Below are 19,509 nucleotides of genomic sequence, written 5' to 3'. Positions count from 1 at the left end.
TCCTTGTGAGAAAGACTTGAGAATGGTTTGCATGAAATTCTGATATATTTGATGCAAATGTGGGAGATGCACAGCCCTAGAAAGCACTGTTACAGCTATGAGGTGATTCTCAGCCTTTTTCTGTTTGACAGTACTGAATTGATCTTTGCAATGTGCAGGGAACTGAGAGCTATTTTACTTTGAGCTGCTAAATATCCAGATATTTGCACTTGCCCTTTACATTAGGGGAAAAATCCTAATTGTTCGAAAAGTCAATACTTTAACGTTTGTATTTCGAAATACAGTACTGTGAAATTCTTCCCCACTGGATGCCGTGCTGTCTGAGAGGTTGGGACATTTGGTTGAGAATCACTGAATTCTTGAAGTGGCATGTGAAGGGCCTCTTGGGATGGCACATCTGGCACATGTGTTCTCCCACGCATGGGATTTCTGGTTCTTCAAGGCTGTGGTGTCTGTACGTTGCTTGGTACTGGTGCTTCCATCACCTAGCAGTTCCTCCTGAACTCATAAATGCTAGCTTAAGCTTTTATGTGTTCAGAAGTAGCCATCTCTGCTCTTCCTCAAAAGAACAAATTCGGTAGAACCAACAGCATCTGGCCAGACCCGCATTACTCATTCTTGAAGACTTTTTCAAAGAACTGTTACAGTGCCCTGCTTTCACTTGGGTGACTGCTCCTTGAAGACCTTCCCTTATAACCACTTCTAAATATGCATATGGATTTATAAGCCTAGAGCTCCAATGTAGCCTTCTTCAAAGCATTAGAGATGGCAGGCAGTAAATGAATCACCCGTATCTCATGAATGCTTCAATAGCCCACTTCTGAAATTTGTCAAAATTATTAAAAGTAAAACCTTAAGGTGGCAGTTGTCATTTAAAATCATTTTAGTTTTAGCTTTTCATTAAGTATTCTGAAGAAATAGAGAATGTTTGTTAATATTCAGATCTAAATTTACAAGCAAGTAGGTGGGAACTGTTCCTAACAGAATGGATTTAAAAGCTTCTATTTAAAAGATTCAATTAAATTGTAATTTTTTTAATTTTGAAAAGAATAATAATACAAGACTTAGAAAATACCATATCTTTCTGCTAATGTTAGAAAGCTAAGTCATAATCATGGCTTTTAATTATTTACTGAGATCCTTAGGAAATCTCTCTATTTAAAGGAAAATAAGAATGTAGACCATGTTTCCCCTTTATACTCTCAGAGAACATGTAGTATGTAATATTCATTTTCCCTGTGAGGAGAGAGCTACATAATAAGATCTGTTTTAGAAATTGCCTTAGGTATCTGGTACACATGAACTCTAAACTTGTAGCTCTTTACCATGTTTTGAAATACTGCAAAGGTTAAAACTGCATCTTTTGCTGTCTGCCATGCAGTACAAATCTATCTGTAGACGTTTGTGAATTTCTCAAATATTGTAATTAAATTCACAGTGTCTTTACATTTTTCAGCTGATCATATTAGAGAATGTTTAATTGCATTGTATTATATGTGGCCCAATTATAGTCCTCCAAGCCAAACCAGACTAGGAGCTTATGATTGGCAGTTGGCAAGTGCCTGTTAGCCAGAACCAGCACTCTATTTTAAACTGTGATCTCAAATGAGGTTTTCTCTTAGTGATGGAAGGTTAATTTTTTGGAGTGTTTAAATTTTATTTATTTTTGAGGTGATAGTTAACCATGTATATTGCTTCTATTTAATGGATTTCCATATTTATAAAAACTAAAAAAGCCTTAAGGCATACATATAAATACCCAACAAATACCAAAGAAATGAGGTTTTAAGCCATGTTCAAATTCTTAGAATATTGAGATCATTTACATCTATTAACCTAAAGGAAAGATTTTCTCTAAGGATCTTAAACCCCAAAGACATTTAGTAAGCGTTTCATTTCTCTCTAATTATCTCGGGAAGCACTCTAAAGACTACTGTGTCAGTAAGAATTTTGACCATGACAGAATTTTACCCCAAGCTTTTCCTGTTTTATTATTCTAATAAAATATCTTTGCATCATTATTTCAGAGGTTTAAATGTACTTATCCTTAAAGAGAAGTTTCAGTCATAAACTATTATTTGCAGAAAATGCTTCTTAGGACTGATTTTTAATAAGCCTTTTTAAAGTGGGAAAACAATTAGATTTAATTTAAAATGTTTGCTTTGAGAGATACAGGTGTTGGACATACATGAATGTTAGCTCTTTATTAAGAGGTAACACTAGATCTGCATTGCATTCATCAATCAATATTTTGAATTGAAATCCCCCTATGCAACTACTTAAAGATAATTTTAAAAATTTAAAAGGAGGTAATACTAGACTTCACAGTTCAAAATTATTTTATGTATGAGGGGAAAATCCCTATTTCTTTTTCAGTCTCTTTGCCTCTCAGTATAACTTCTCTACCTACCTCCTGCCTTGCCTACTCCTACCTCTGAGAGAGTTGAGATGCAAGGCATCGTAGATCTCTGAACTGGTTTGGTTTGGGGAAGGGGGTGTTGTTTGGTTCTTTCTTTGTTTTTTTTTTTTTGTCTTTTCCTGGCACTTAACGAGATAAAGCTAAATCTCAGGCAGTGTCCAAGGCCATTCCTGTATTCTACAAGAGTGTGATGTTAAATTCAGTTTGGAATCTCTCCATTCCCATTAAATTAATTCTAACCAACATCTGCATGTAGACTCTACTAAGTATTTGTAGATCTAAGATTTTTTTAAAAAACAGAGAGTAAGTTGATGAGTTTTCAGGAAGAAAAGAAATTTATTATAAGCTCAATCTTAAGCACACTTTCCCCTCTGAATCTGAGTTTCTGGGAAGAGTACAAAGTATGAAAAAATTCAGTGTCTATTTCCAGAAAGGTCAAATCAGTCCCTGAAGTGAATTTTAAAATATCTGGAATAGAACAATATTTCAAGGCTACAAAGGAAATAAAGTAAGGATTACATTCCTCCCTCAGGTAGCAATCTTCCCTCATGGCTTCCTAGGGAGTGCAAAAAGATAACTCTGGATTCAAAGCAGGTGGTTTGTGACTTGGGGAAAGCAGACTCACAGGAGAGCAGACGATGGTGCTGTCTAACCTGTTAGTGGGTTCACATTCATTTGGTCGAGTGGTTATCAAGTAAGAGATCGCAGATGTCTAGGTGGAGGGTATATGTGCTGGGGCTTGTAATTCCCACAGTGGCTGCTACAGCTTCTGTGGATGATGTAAATATTTTGGTTCAGCATTGGCTTGGAATTCTGCTTTTAAAGTGTACAGAACTCACATTAAAGTTTAATTATGAAAGTGTGTGAGCTAATTGAACAATCAGAATGTGTTTGCATATGATTTGCATGCTTACTGTACTAACGTGTACAATGTCCCCATCTCCTTAGCTTCACTGCACCCACTCTCTGCTCCCTCCCCCCGCCCCAGCCCTAGTTCCAATCCTTTCTCTGCAACGTTTGGTACCCGCAGCTCCTGTCATGTCTGTTCAGGCTTATTTGAAAACTGCCTGTTGAGCTTGGCCAAGGTTAGAGCTCAGCTAAACTGTAGGGCTAACTGACAATGCTTGGTTTGAGTTGTCCCATCAGCGGATACTGGCTAGAAGGATCTTTTGATGTCGCCCAGGTCCTCCTTTTGTATCATTCCACAGAGTTGTGTGCAAAATTCTGTTGTTCTGTTAACAATGTCCTCTGTGACTTAAATGTATGATACCTGTTTGCTATGTTGTTGCTTTTTTGAGGGAGGAGGGAAGGGTGAGAAAAGTTTAATGGGAGAAATTAGAGGATGGTTTGCCACACCTGGGGGAGTTTTTATTTAAGAAGTCATAGCTGCACTAGGTCTAGAGTTATAAGTTCTAATAAAGATTAGTATTCAGCTTCAAAATAATAATGAAATCCATATAACTGCCACTAGTTTGTTTTTTTTAAGAGAAGAGCCTAGCCAGTTGAAGACTAAAAAGATAATTAAAACCCAGGCATTTGTGAAAGAAGGAAAAGAAAAAAATCAAAATACAAATCCTAAAATTAATGGCAGTCAGTTATTGCTTTAAAAAAATGAAAACCCATATAAATATGAAAAGAAAATTGAAGTGAGTCAGAGAGAAATCATAGAACAAACAAAAGTGCTTAAGTTAATATTACAGGTAAAATTTAAAAAACATCAACAGACAGGGATTATGAGGATCAAGCAATATACAAGAATCTCATGAACTAGAAGAAATCAGTCACAGAGAGGGACTCAGAAGACAGCAAGAGGGGCTTCAGGAGTTTCCCTGGTGCCATGCTCCAGTGAGGTGCACGCGGTGGACGTAGAATGGTCAGACTTGACCGATTCTATGCTTGAAGTGATCCACCAACAGGAGAAACCCCCTGGCCCTTCACAGCTGTGGCAGAGCCCATCTCTTCCTAAAAGACTAGAGAACTTCCCTTCTCAATCCCCTTCTCTTTCAAAACCACATAGAAATTTCCAGAAAGCAAGGCCATCTTTGACAGCTACCTTGTACTCTACCTAGTTTAAATCTAAATTGCACAGCCATCATTGGGATGCTGGCCCTCTTCTCAGGACTCACACTCCATTTGAGCCTCAAAGGCTGTGGTTACTTCTTCACCTATAGGGTTTCTACATCCTTTCAAAGAATTTAATGAAAGCCATGGACTGCATTTTTCCCCCAAAACACATCTGAATGTGTGCATTCCTTTACAGACTCCCTGAAAATCCTCAAGGCCTCCCAGTGTGTCCATCCATTTCCCAGTACTTCTATGGGACTTGGTCTGTGGCCAAGATTTTAGTTGGTTTTGGAGCTCATGAGACCTGTTTGCACTCTTGAAATACCTGAGAAAATAATTTACCCTAAGTCTGTAAGGCCATCCAAATTCAGGTTAGAAGACAATAGCTTGGAAATCTTCCTCTAATCACTTTAATTATGCCCATTTGAGAACAAAGAACTAAACTTTGTGAAACCAAAATCTTTGCCATGGAAGAAGCAAAAATATTATGTGACTAGGTACAGTGACTCATGCCTATATACCCAGCTATTTGGGAGGCAGAGATCAGCAGGATTTCAGTGTGAGGCCAGCCCACACACATTAAAAAAGAAAAATTAGCAAGACTCTTATCCCACAAACAAACTGGGCAGATTGGTTTGCACCCATCATTCCACTCGCTGGGAAATATAGGTAAAGAGAATCACAGGCCAAGGAGTTGCAGGCAGGAAGCACAAGACCTTAGCTGAAAAGAGTAACTAATGCAAAGAAGTTGAGGGGCAAAAATATGGCTCAACTAGTGCAAAGCTCTGAGTTCAAACCCCAGTACCTCCCCCCCCCAAAAAAAGAATATCCCATGTGTTACATGTAAAACAGGTTAAAGTCAAAAAAACCTGCCAAAACAGATTTTAACTTCATAAATTCTCACTAGGTCTTTATAATAACAAATTGAGCCTAACTTATAGAAAGTAATAAATGAGGACTGGAGGCATAGCTCGAGAAGTAGAGTCCAAACCCCGGTGCCACCGCTAAAAATAAATAAAAGTGAGAAATGAAATGATGCTAATAACTCATGTGACACATTGATACTCATGTATCAGTCATATGCAGTGTGCTTGTACTTGGGAATCAGGATTTTCATGTGCCTACAGATGCATTTCACTGTCCAGTCTGCACTGGTGTTTACATTTATTAGGGAGGATGGTCAAGTCCATCCATAGCAGCACCAGGAGCACTGTGTCACACATCTGAACTCCAATGAGAGAAACTAGCTCCCACCTACTAGTAAAGGTTACTATTAATATCCTACTTAAAGAATCGTTTTTCCAGAGATAGAAAATTATTCAAAGTGCATGGCACATGTCATGTAGAAACTAAAATTTCTAATTTGAAAGTAATTCAAACCAAAAATTTCCAGCAGTCAAGTCTTAAAACACAAAACGAAGAATTAGTAAATCACATTAATGTCTTCATACTTTATCTTAAAAATCACTTAGCTTAGGGTCTTATCCTGAGAATAGAATAATGCAACTTCTTCATGCTTCAAAGATGAACTTAGCTTTGGGAAATATGGCCCTAATACATGTGAAAATTAATAGCTAGCGTTCATATACTTATGTTAGGCCCACATGCATTTGTGCATTCACAACACACATGTGTAGGTGAACTTAATCAAGTAGGGGGAATGAACATCACATGCTGCTCATACCGCCTCTGGAATTAATGTCATTTTCAGACAGGAGACTGGGGAGAACCTTCTATCACCTTGCGGCCTCCAAATGAAGCCACAGCCTCAACTCCAGTGCAGTACTGGCAGCATCACCCAGAGAAGCTCATCTTCCAGTCATGTGACTACAAGGCTTTTGTAAGTCCCCTTGGATTCAGTGTTGGGGTACCAGTGGGGTTAGTTTCAGGTTAGTTTGCTTTTACTCTGAAAATGTAGCAAAATGTCCATTGTTGAAGTTTCCTGAAGTGCTTCTTCTCCTCTTCTTAAGGTAACATTCCATACAAAGAAAAGTTTATTTGAGACCCTTTAAATCTTGTAAACTTAAGGTCTGATTTGCCATCTTCTTATAGTGTTGAATATTTCAAAAGAAACATGATTAAAGAACAGTATTAAGTGAAATGAGTAACTAAGAAAGTAGTTCCATGATAGAGCTCTCCCTTTGCATGAGGAAAGCCCTGGGTTCCATTCCTGGCATCACAAAGGAGATAAAGGAGATATGGACATAAATTTCTCATCTACGTACAGTGATCTCTAACATTGGAGCTAGTGCTTCAATAAGAATATCAGGTTCTATTTATTGTCATCAAAAGAATTTTGTTGCTGGTGTAGGTTTTTTCCTTCTATTTTTAGAGTCAAGGGAATAGTTATACTTAGCTAAGAATTGTGATAATTTAAACACGTAAATGTTCAAACAATCCTGTAGGCTCTGGGGCAGGTGGTGGTAGTCATGACTACTGCAGGGGAAAGAAAAAAAGAAAAAGAAAACAAACACTGAACCCACTGCAGCACACCGAAGCCACCTCTCTAGAAGAAATGTTCCAATTAGGGCAAACTTTCCTGAGAACTTAATGGATAAGACTTTCATCACAGTCATTTTCCTTAATTTGATTAAGATGTAAGCATTCTGGATATCACCTTGTACTTTGGCTATCCCCTCTCTTACTGCTTCATTATCTTGAAGCATTGCATTTCTTTCCACGGTTGCTGGCCCAAAACCTCAAGGCTGAAATCACTTCCTCCATAGCTCAAGCCCAAATCCCTGAGCCTCTCTGAACATGCCTAAACCAGGCCTTCCTTCTGCTATTGTGCCCCGCCAAGTCACTGACTTCCCAGATCCTCAGAACTCTCAACCTCATGTGTGTCTGGGCCAGGTGTCTCTAGTTAAGTCAGGACCACATCTTCAAATCTCTATGAAATTATTTTAGCTTACTTTTTAATGTAGAAAATACTTCATTAGTTTCTATAATCAAACCCACATACACAAGACCTTATATATTTAATATAATGCTTTACCCTTGCATAAATGGAAAAAATAAGTTTGGTGTTTCTAGACCAGTACGGCTATAAAATTATGTGCAATGCCAATTCAACATACTAAACCAGGCTACTTTTTTCCTAAACCTGACAGCACAACTAGAGTTTTTAAAAATTCAAGTTATAGCCAAAAAACCAGAAGTGGAACTCATGTGGTACCGTGCTAGCCTTAAGCAAAAAAGCTCAAGGACAGCACCCAGGCCCTGAGTTCAAGCCCTAAGACGGAAACAAAAAAAATCAAATTGTATGGCATATATAATGAAAGATAGGTAGATAGATAGATTCAGACTCTGCAATTTTCTGAACAAAATTGTAAAAGACATCCAGCACACTCCATTTAAAAAAAGGTAAAAACCCAAACCCCAGAAAACAGCAAAGTTCTGTTACTATTGTAGGAAGCTGACATCTTTTTTTTCTTATTAGCTCATTTTTTAATATGTGTTACAAAAGAACAATTGAAAGAACAATTGAAGCTTCAAAAGGGCGATGAGGAGTCAGTTAATAAAAAGCCAACCGTTTGCTCAAAATTGTTCATTTGCAACCAGAGTGAGTAGAGCTTCTGATCAAGGTATTCTTGAATCTAGTCAACTCCAGACAGCAAAATGGCTTGGGGGTTTGTCTTATCTTTCTTTCCCCTGCCTTTATCTACCTTCTTTGCCCCAGGAACTCAGTCCTGTCCCCTGTGAAACTGAGAATGACAGTCTTACTCCCTGTCCACGCCAATCCTGTTCTCAGGTGGATCAACACAGGGCACACAGCTGTGAATGAAAAAGGTCCAAAACTGCATCTCTGCCTAAGAACAGCCTAACATTAATTACCTATGCTGCCAAATAAGCCCAAGTGGGGGGACATGTTGCTTAGCTTCTCAGCTGTCTCATACAAGCCTGTAATTACACAGAAAGTAGTGTGATTTATTTTTGCAGACATTGCTGCCTCAAAAAAATGGGAAAACATTTTTAGATGCTCCCATTTTGTAATTAAATATGATTTGAAAGATGACATCTTTAGAAAATGCTGTAGTTTCATTCTAAAGAGCAGTTTATAGCCCCCCCCATAAACTTATGATGAGTTCTGCCGCATTCTCTCTATAAATGCATCTGTTTACAAGGATTAGTTACTATAATTTTTTAAGTTTTCTTCAACTTATAGCTACCAGTATTGACAAGAGTTTGTTTTTAGATCATGACTCATATTTATACTTGCCTTGTAATAAATCAATCTCTTTTTTTGTATTTTAGTATTTAGGTTCTATGCTGATAAAAGAGCTCAGGGGGACAGAATCCACCCAAGATGCTTGCGCAAAAATGAGGGTAAGTTTGCCAAACTCTATTATTCCTTGTAGTTGAAATACTAAATACTGGGTATGGGTACAAATTGCTACCTTTCAGATTACTATTCTCTTTCTCCGTTGGTCTGCTGAATCACATTGGTGTTACATAAAAAGGTGTTTACATTTTGTTCATATTTACACTTGGTCTTATTGTAACTTATGTCTCTTTGATATAGTTGTACAGGATTACATTTGTTCTTATTTTTAAGGGATTAAAAGTCAATTATGTGTAGATGTAGACAGACATAGATGCAGATATTATAAATACAGATACTTCTCCAGATTAGGACACAGATGATCCTTTTTTATTTTTTTATTTTTTTAATTGTGAAAATACCATACAGAGGGGTTACAATTACATGGGCAAGATAATGCGCACATTTCTTACCAAGCATTGTTGCCTCCTCCTTTGTTTCCCCTTCCCATCCCTTCTTCTTCTCCCCCTCCCCCGCCCCCCGCCCAAAGTTGTAAAGTTCGTATTTCCACATAACGATTTGTACATCTCATTGTTGCAATGGGTCCACCTGTATCTCTATTTAAACGACTTGTTTTTTCTCTTCCCCTCCACAAATTATACCAACATCAAATACAGTGAAAACAGGGGTTATACCGTGGGGGAGGGAGACACAGATTGTCTTTAGTTTATTTCACTAAAAAAAATGTTTTTAAGCATCCACTTGACAGTCTGACAACATTACTGACAATACTGCCAAGAAACTAAAAGTTATCAAAAGCACAAGAATCAGTAATGTACGCTATAAAACAAATATTGTATGTGATTTCTTAATTATGCTGTATTTACATTTAACTGGGCAATGGTAGTTCATATCTGCAATCCTAGCTACTCAGGAGACTGACATCTGAGGATCACACAGTTCAAAGCCAGACTGGCAGTCCATGAGTCTACAGTTAATCGGCAGAAAAGCTTGACTGGAGGTGTGTGGCTCAAGTGATAAAGTTCCAATGATGAGTGAAAAAGCTGAGAGCTCAAGGCCCTGAATTTAAGACTTGGTACCAGCACAAAATTTAAAAATAAGTAAGTGAAAGAAAAACATTTGGTTCTAAGTAGAATGAAATATGGAAAACAGTAAACAACAAAAAGGGCAATTCCAAATGTCCATGATCGGTGGCTACTGGATCTCTAGGAACCTATATCCAAAACTACACCCCACCCATGACCACAGCTTCTTCTTTCAGACTGCCTCGTTTCTTCTTGAAGATGTATACCAAGAGTACACAGCAAATGTATAGAGAATATGGCAATATCTGAGCAATAGTCCAAAATCAGAATGTTAGATTTAGTCAATAGAAAAACTAGCTGAAGTCAAATTTAAGGAATAAATCTCTTATTTGTGGACAGTACCTCCTGTCACTAATTTTACATGAACATCTTTTGGTGGGAAAGTTGTAAAACATATACAATTGAGCTAGTTACAAAGATAAATGCACAATATCCACTATTCATGGGAAGCTAAAAAAGTGTGACTTCATGAAATGAAACTTCTCTTTGTAATCACTCATAATATATTGATGAATTCCAAAGCAAAAAGACTAAAATAGTCTTCATCTCTTTGATGCAATATCAACTGATTGTCTATCCTAGATACTGTATAGATGGTTGTTGCTGTTTTCTCTGCGTGAGAGTCACTTTATTTGTAATATGCTAGCTGCAAACATTCACTGAGTAATTACAATGTGCCCTTGAGTAATTGTTACTCCCACTTACAGATAAAGAAACTGAGGCTTTAAAAGATTAATTAACTCTCTCAAGGTCACACAGCAAATAAATTCAGACTGGAATTTAAGTCTGACACTAGAGTACAGACTTTTTTTTTCTATAACTAGGGCTTGAATTCAGGACCTGGGTGCTTTCCCAGAGCGCCACTTCCAACTTTTTCTGAGTAGCTTATTGAAGATATGAGTCTCACAGACTTACCTGCCTGGGCTGGCTTCAAACTGCTTTCCTCAGATCTCAGCCTCCTGAGTAGCTAGGATTATAGGCATGCACCACTGGCACCCTGCTATTACACAGACTTTCAACCACTAAATTCCCCTAATTTCTCTAAGCTTCTGTTCTCATGCTTGGAAAATGGTAGCAGTTGACTGAAGGGTTTTTCTGGTTCTATAATTCTGGGAATCTTATATTCTAAATGTATACAGATCTAAATTGTGTTACCAATAAATGAGAAAATGGGGGAAATTTTTAATCATTAGGCCCCGTAATCATTTTGGAGATTTTCATAAGCATGTTTATGAAATTAATTTGGCATATCTGACTTAGTACTATTAAGTAAATTACCTGAGTCCAGCTACTTCAGTGTTCTAATCAGCATAAATATTGCATTATTTGTGTAATATCATTTGAAATACACCAGATCTGTGATCAGAGTTTCATTCAATGCTCAAAATTGAGTGACTGTGAAATTATATCTGATAGCAATAACAAAGCCATTGAATAGATTAGGAGTGAACAATTGAGTTAAATATTTGTATGCTTCTTAAAATGAAACTTAGAAAACGCTGCCTTTGGTCCATTTTACTGGTTTCCTGCCCCTGATGTTTATTTTAAGTAGCCTATATGAAAATAGAAACTTTCTTAGCTTCTTAGAATATCATATTTCTCATCCTGATTAAGTACACCTCAGGCCAGATTGCATTTATGGAGCCCTTTAATGTCAGAAGCATAGAGTGCCTGTTTTCAGGGCTGATCATATTGTGAATTAAAACTTTCACCAACTAAAAATAGTGTTGATTTTACCTTGCAGTTAATTTTCACTTTGAACCAAAAGTTGTATTCTTGGCTTTCAACCTGGTGGCATTTTAGCCTCAAATCCCAGTATAATCATCTCCCCTCCCCCCATGGGAAATACTTTAGGATCCAGGTGCTCTTAAAAGTAGAGAAAGCTGGGCGCCAGTGACTCAGGCCTATAATCCTAACTTCTCAGGAGGCTGAGATCTGAGGATTGCAGTCCAAAGCCAGCCCTGGTAGGAAAGTCCATGAGACTTATCTCCAATTAACCACCAGAAAACTGTGGCTCAACTGGTAGAGCGCTAGCCTTGAGCTGAATAGCTCAGGGACAGTGCCCAGGCCTTGAGTTGAAACCCCACAACCAACACCAAAAAAAAAAAGTAGACAGTAATACTATGTAAGCCAAAGTATTGTAGATTAAGACTTTACTTGGCATATTCTTTTAATTGAAAAAAAAAGGTAGCTTTCAATTCAACAGTGTGCACCTTAACTAAAACTAAAATTTCCAGTAAGAAATAAATCAGAGTAGCTTATTTGGTTGTGAGCAAATGTTTCCATAAATGTATTTTGTTAGCAAAGATGATTTAATGTCTGTCTGTGTTCTCACTGAGTTGCCAGCCCCATAGAAAAAGGCATGTAAACATTTAATGACCCCAGGGTAGTACCACCCATGGTATCTTCACATTACCATCAGCCTAAGGGATCCTCATAGGTGATCCTGAGAATAACAGTCATAATCTCCTAAACCAGATCAGCAGGATTCCTAACAGTTAATACATGTATGCCCAGCCAAGAGAATGATGTACATTATTTCATTTAATACATGAAGTAGGTACTTTATTGTTTATCCAAAATATCCTTTACCCAGGAATGCTCAGATTTTGACTTTTTCAGATTTTAGAATGATTTCATAAACATAATGAAGTGTCTTAGGGATGGGACCCCATTCTAAACACCAAATGTTATTTCATATCACATAGCGGTGTTTTAGGTGAACCTGCATTTTTTACCAGTGCACCAAGTTAGATGTGGGATTTTCCACCTGGCGCATCATGTTGGCACTCAGAAATTTTCAGATTTTGGAGCATTTTGGACTTTATATTTTCAGATTAATGATGCTCAGTCCTAACTGTTGTCCTCGCTTTACATATGCGGTCAAGGGATGTCAAGAAACTTGTCCAAATTCAAGCAGTGGAGGTAGAGTCAGGATTTGGATGTAAGCAGTGGAACTCTACTGCCCACATTGACTCTCCAGGTTAGATCATTTCTCTAAGATACAGAACAAACCTTGTTTTGAGTTCTAAGACATCTTAAAAAGCAGGTCACTTACGTGACTTGCTAAATAGCTTAAGTTGGAAATGGCACCGTGGCTCAAGTGGTAGAATGCTAACCTTGAGCTGAAAAGCTGAGGGACAGCGCCAAGGCCCAGAGTTCAAGCCCCACAACCGACAGAAGAAAAAGAAAAGAAAAGAAGATAGCTTTAGTTGTCTGCAAATAGTCCCTAAGAATGTACTGGCTAAATTAAACACAGATACATCTACAGAGAGGTACAGCCCCATGTATTAACATAAACAGTATTTTTGGAACAGTCCTCTCTGCATCCTTAGTAACTATAAAATGTTTTACAACATTTACTTTAACAGTCACTTTTGCTTCCCCCAAAAAAGTTACTTTTTCCCATCTCCTCAGAAGCACTCCAAGTGTTTGATAATCATAATTGGTTAACTTCTGAGTTTATCTAAGCCTGTTCATTCATCTCTGAGGTCCCCTTCAGTTTTGAAAGAAAGTTAATTTTTACTAACTTCCTGGTGTTTTATTCTATGTTATTTCAATTAGAAATATATTGTAATAGCAGCCAGGTGTCAGTGGCTTGCAACTGTAATCCTAGTTATTCAAGAGGCTGAGATCTAAGCATCATAGTTCAAAGCTAACCTGGGCAGGAAAGGCTGTGAGACTCTTATCTCCAGCTAACCACCAAAAAGGCAGAGTTAGAGCTGTGGCTCAAGTGGTAGAGCACTAGCCTTGACCAAAAAAAAAAAAAAAAAAAAAAAAAAAGACCCAGACTCTTAGTGCAAGTCCCAGAAGTGGCACATACACAAAAAAGAAAAGATGAAACAAACTAGTATATTCTATAGAAGTTTACTTCCCATCATTCTACAGTATCATATCATTTCTCTCTCTGTGATCAGTCTTTTTACCCCTTCAAACTCTCCTTAAATTTTTTAAATTAAGCCAGGCACTGGGTGGCTCACACCTGTAATCATCGCTACTCAGGAGGCTGAGATCAGAGGATTGAGGTTCAAAGCCAGCCTGAGCAGAAAAGTCTATGAGACTCTTATCGCCAGTTAATCACCAGAAAACTGGAAATGGCTCTATGGTTCAAATTGGTAAAGTGCTAGTTTTGAACAAAAGAGCTCAGGGACTAGGCCCGGGCTTTGAATTCAAGCCCCATGACCAAAAAAAAAAAAAAAAAGATTTTTTTTAATTAAACTACTTTGTTTTAATGGATTTTAGAACAGCTTTACATTTAAAGAAAAATGCAAAGAAGATACAGAGATTTCCTGCCAGCATACAGAGATCCTTACCAGCATCTCTTCCCAAAGTGGTTCAGCTGTTTTAACTGATGAGCCTGCATCCATATTCCTATTACCCTAGGCCACAGTTACTGTAGGATGGTGTTGTATAGTCTGAATTTGGACAAAGTGATAATGACCCATATCCACCATTATCACATGCTGCAGAAAATTCAGTTTTGGGAAAAAAAAGTATCAAAGTTTAATGCAAGCTTCTATTGATTCATGCTCACACTAAACACAATTCAGAAGCTCATCTTAAGAGTTTGCATCCAGGGAAAGAAAAATCTTTAGGCAAGTAGCATCTTAATCTTAATAACCTTAGGATAAATATCATGTATGCAAATGTATGCATGTTGAGCAGAGTTTTTATTCATTCCCTCTATTGCTACCACCCTCATGGTTTTCCTTATTCCTGACATCTTGAATTAGCATGGTACATTCCTCACATTTATGAGCCAGTATTGATGTTATGTTATTAACTAAAGCCCATGGTTTGCATTGGAGTCTGTTCATGATGTTATACTGTACAGTGTTCTGAGTTTTGACAGATGCATTAAAATCTAAACATTCACTATTGTAGCTTGATTGCTTCCAAGTTTTGGTAAATATGACAAGGATACTATAAACATTTGTATCCATTTTTTTTCTCTTAAGATTTTTCTTTTCCTGGATGCAAACTCTAACCCATTGCTTCTAACCCATTGCAACAATGAGACGTACAAGTCATATGTCGAAAATGAACTTTACAACTTTGGTGGCAGGGGGAGGAGGGTTGGGTGGGGGATCAGGGGGAGAATGGATGGGAAGGGGAAACAAAGGAGGAGGCTACAATGCTTGGTAAGAAATGTACTCATTATCTTGCCCATGTAATTGTAACCCCTCTGTACAGTATTTTCACAATAAAAAATAAAAATAAAAAAGATTAGCTTCTAAATTGTGTTTAGTGAATATGAGTCAATGTGAGCTTACATTAAAACCTGATATTTTTTCCATAAGTAAAATTGCAATTTGTTTTATCTTTTGCTGTTTTCTTTAATAGAATCCAGATTAGATGTCCTTTAATACTGAAGCATTTTTAGGTGGAATGATTTCTACAAATTAGTTTGCTCCCTAATAGTACAGTCAGGCTGCTTGTTTTCTTTACCATGACAGCTTTACAGACATTTCTACTTAAGATGTTTTTAATCTAAAAACATATTACTGATGTGTGAAGAGTTGTAAAGGATATGTGTTTAATCTGAACAGAGTCACTTAGTGCTGCCTTTTATGTTGCTGGTTGGGTTATCTGGCTAAATGCACAAACAGTCTTCATTGCTGGAACTGTTCCTGAGGGGAGCATTAGCCCTTGGGTGCTCAGCACCCAAGCACACAAGCTTCCTGACATGTTCCTCTTAGAAGAGAGAACCTTACTATCATACCTCACACTGCACCACATAAATACCACCTGAAGCAGGGGCCTGGTACACTGGAGCCTCGCACCTGCTTTGTAATTGCTATCTGACCAGATGTTGTGATGGCATGTAAAGTGCCTAGTTTAATAACATTTCAAAACATGTTAGATTCTTCCTCCAAAGGGTTGAAATGTAGCAAATTGTGGATAGATTTGTGTTGGTTTCCTGGGTACGTGCTTGGGCATGCTGGTCCTGGGGCTTGAATCTAGGGCCTGGGTACTGACCTTGAGCTTTTTTGTTCAAGGCTAGCACTCAAGCCACAGCTCCACTTTGAGCTTTTTGATGGTTAATTGGAAATAAGAGTCTCATGGTCTTTCCTGCCCGTTCTGGCTTTGAACCTCAATCCTTAGATCTCAGCCTCCTGAGTAGCTAGAATTACAGGCAGTAATCCACCATCTCCCAGCTTTGTAGAAGATAGAATCTTGAGTTTCTAGAATACAGTGGGTAAGAGTATCCCAAATCTTAGGACTTTTTAGAGCTCTGTGCTATGATTCAAATAAGTCTGGTTTTCTGAACGCAACTTAGTTCCAAGGCAGAGGACATGGCACAGGGTTCGATTCTCTGGAAGAACCTTGTGGCTGATGCATACTTTTATTTCCATTTCCATTTTTTGGCCATTGCCAAGAAGGGGAAAAAATAAACCAGGGAAACTGTTGATTAGGTAGTAAATGTAATTTTGCAGCTTTATGTTTGGAGTTACCCCTTCTAAATAATGTGTCCATCTGCAGGACCAAATAGTACACAGTAGGAAGTATATTGCTTTGGTCATTCAGTGGTCTGGGGAATTCCAACCTGAAGATTCCAGGACCTCCAGTTTTTGGTGAATGGGGATTTGCTCTGACCTGATGCAGTTCTATTCCATGTGCTTTCCTAGTCTTATACATACCCTACCCCCAACCCTGAATTTTGCTCCAAGGTTTAATTATCACTAATAGCACTTCATTGCTTTCCTAATTAAATTAAATATACTATTAGGACACATTTTTTTTAATGTTACTGAGAAGTCATCTCAGGGCCTAACTTGCCAGGCTAGCTGTCACTTGAGCCACACCTCCAGTCCCTTTTTGTGTTGATTATTTTCAAAATAGTGTCTCCCTTTCTTTCCCAGGCAGGCCTAGGCTATAATCTCCCTACTTGTGCTTTCCCTCATCCCTGGGATAAGGGAAACCAGCCACTGTGCTTCCGGCAGAACTGAGGTAACTAACAAGCACACACCTGTGTGACCAGCCATTGGTTAAGATGGAGTCCCCTGAACTTGGATGCCCAGCCTGGCTTTGAACCTCTCTCTCTCTCTCTCTCTCTCTCTCTCTCTCTCTCTCTCTCTCTCTCTCTCTCTCTCTCTCTCTCTCACGCACACACACACACATACACACACACCTCTACTTTCATGTATCTGGGTTATAAGCTTGATCCTCTGCACCTTGCAACATCTGCTATTTTGTAAGGGGTAGTTCGGTATATTGAGTTTAATGCTCTGTACAATCTTACTTTCTCTGATAGCATGGTGTTTTAAAATAGAAGTATATGCCAGCAACAGCCACATTTCTGACTCCGTATTGCTGAGCTTTGCTCACATCCACTGCTTCCTTTATGCATGTTTTCTCAGTGGACTGCCCAGTAGAAGACTTAAGCAGCACCCATGGCAGCTTCCTGTCCCAGAACCCTTTATTTTACCGTTGTTTTTATTGCTCATATTACTAGCTCTTCTCTCCCATGTGACACCACTACTATACCTGTATCATTGAAATATTTTATGAGCTTCCTCTGTCTCTAATTCTAAATTCATTTGTTGAAAATTCTCTTTCCAAATATTTCAGCGTAATTGGTTGTCATTGGCGGGGCACAATAGTCCCATCCTGTAATTCCAGCACCGAGGAAGTTGAGGCAGGCGGATCCAGCCCGGGCTACATAACTGCACCCGGTATAAATTCATTAGTTATGTGGTCATGTTTGAACTAGATATATTGTTGTGTTGAATGCTCATTGTTGCTCCTGCTTTATTTTGCCAGTGGCTTGCGGTGCTTTACAAGGGGGCCTTGTGAGTGCCTCCATGTTCAGAGCAAACCGTGCTAAGCACTAAATTCTCTTACGTAATCCCAGGACAGCTCTACAAAGAGAGATTGTCGTAACATATCTGTTTTACAAATGAGGTAATTAAACAGCGGTTCAACAGCAAACCACACAGCACGTCAGAAATCCAGACATAGCTATGGCATGCTCTGTCTCCCCTACCCCGCCCCCCGCTTTCTTCTCCGTCTTAACCTTCTCTTCTTTGCTCTCTCTTTGGCAGTACTGGCCTTGGGTTTGAACTCAAGGCCTCCTGTTTGCTAGTCATTCACTAAAGCCACACTCCTACTCCATTTTTCCTTTAAATTCCTTGTCATGGAGAGTCTTACTTTTTTCCCTCAGGCTGGCATCAGACCACAGTCCTCCTAATTAATGCCTCTCATGTAGCTGGGATTAAAGACTTGAACCTCATGTCTGCCTTGGTTGAAATGGAGTTTTGCTAATGTTTTGCTCAGGCTAGCCTAAAGCCAGGATCCTTCCAGTCTTTGCCTCCTGAGTGTCTGGGATTACAGGTGTGCACTGGTACGCCCAACCCCTTCTGTCCTTTTTCCTTCACTGCAGTACACAAAGCAGGAACTCATCATAAAGTCAAGATGGCCCTGCATACACACACAAACAAACACACACACACAAGAACACACACCCATAACCAAGGTTGCACTTACAGTGAGTTAAAAACTTCAGTGCATTTTTTTTCATATGCTTACGATAAGCTTTGTAAGCAAAAATCATATATTTTTATAACTGCATTCTGTTTACTATTACAGATGTGAGATGCATCCATTATTGTCCATTTTGATCAGCAGGATGAAATGAAAACAACTGTAGTTTTGCTTCTCAGACACGGAGATGCCTCACTGCTAACACCTCGCTCATGCGTGACTTCAGATGGTTCATTGTGTGTTCATGGCATATCTACTGGAGAACAAAAATACCCACACCTGCTGCTTACTACCTATTTTAAACCATAGTATATTTTGAAATATTTTTCTCCCAATGAGTATTCTTCATTATTGGAAAATTTACATCATTCCAGTCCATAGTTGAACTGAAATGCAGCCTCCTACCCCCCCCCTCAGTTAATTATTGAATCATTTCCAGTTTTGTTGTGTTTTTTTTTCAAATTGGGTGACATCCTTTACCCTAAATCTTTTTTATTATAAAGATGCTGTACAGAAGGGTTACAGTTACATGAGTAAGGCAATGAGTACATTTCTTGTCAAGCATTGTATCCTAAATCTTTTGTAATCTCTCCAATGATTTCCTTAGAAAATCCACCACATATAGAGCAACTAGGTCAAAGGGCATTCACAGCTGAAACTTTGGACAACCGTTGCAAAATTGCTTTCTAGAAAACTTGTGTTTGTTTATTCTCCTAGAGTAGCGCTGAGCACCTGTTGGTGTCTGTGGCCCACCTCCCCAAGGCACATGCTTGTTATCTGGGTGTGCTCCTCTTCTGGTAGAGGGAGCACAAGGGGACTTGATGAGAAACCATGCTTGTTCACTGTGAAGCCTGGTCCTCTGACTGAAACTCTAGCTAGAATCTGCCTTCAACTCGAAGTCTCGTTCTTTTGTGAGGAATGTTCTGCTTTCACAGTCCCTGAGCAAAACTATGAAAGGATTAAATAATTCTTACTAATTGCTCTGAAGACCAAGAGCTATAGCTAAATGCTAACCACGGAATTTTGGAAATCACTTGTCAAGTAGAGAAGGCCCGTTTTGATAAACCAGCTTCTCTCTAAATTAATGTGAGCTGCAGCACCAAGTTTATGTGCAGAGGAGCAGAGAACAGTTCTGACAGTGACTTTCAATCAAACTGATCAGCTTCTCCAAGTGT

The 19,509-nt window shown here is 38.5% G+C and overlaps 1 protein-coding gene across 14 annotated transcripts in view; it reads left to right on the top strand.

Moving 5' to 3' along the window:
* Anks1b (ankyrin repeat and sterile alpha motif domain containing 1B) overlaps positions 1-19,509 on the top strand; it is a 972,026-nt gene that overhangs the window by 913,756 nt on the left and 38,761 nt on the right. For 9 of the 14 annotated variants that reach the window (XM_069990836.1, XM_069990828.1, XM_069990821.1 and 6 more), the window contains 2 exons: positions 6,195-6,323; positions 8,738-8,809. In XM_069990836.1, the coding sequence (XP_069846937.1) occupies positions 6,195-6,323; positions 8,738-8,809 (201 nt within the window). Of the gene's footprint in view, positions 1-6,194; positions 6,324-8,737; positions 8,810-9,670; positions 10,307-18,439; positions 19,043-19,509 lie in introns of those variants that run through there. The other 5 variants (XM_069990760.1, XM_069990750.1, XM_069990768.1 and 2 more) reach the window with 4 other exon arrangements.

This window comes from Dipodomys merriami, unplaced genomic scaffold, assembly GCF_024711535.1.
Source record: "Dipodomys merriami isolate MVZ:Mamm:240054 unplaced genomic scaffold, mDipMer1.0.p SCAF_10, whole genome shotgun sequence".
NCBI classification, from domain to species: Eukaryota; Metazoa; Chordata; class Mammalia; order Rodentia; family Heteromyidae; genus Dipodomys; species Dipodomys merriami.
The sequence above is the reverse complement of the archived record's forward strand: the minus strand, read 5'-3'. Positions and strand labels throughout refer to the sequence as shown.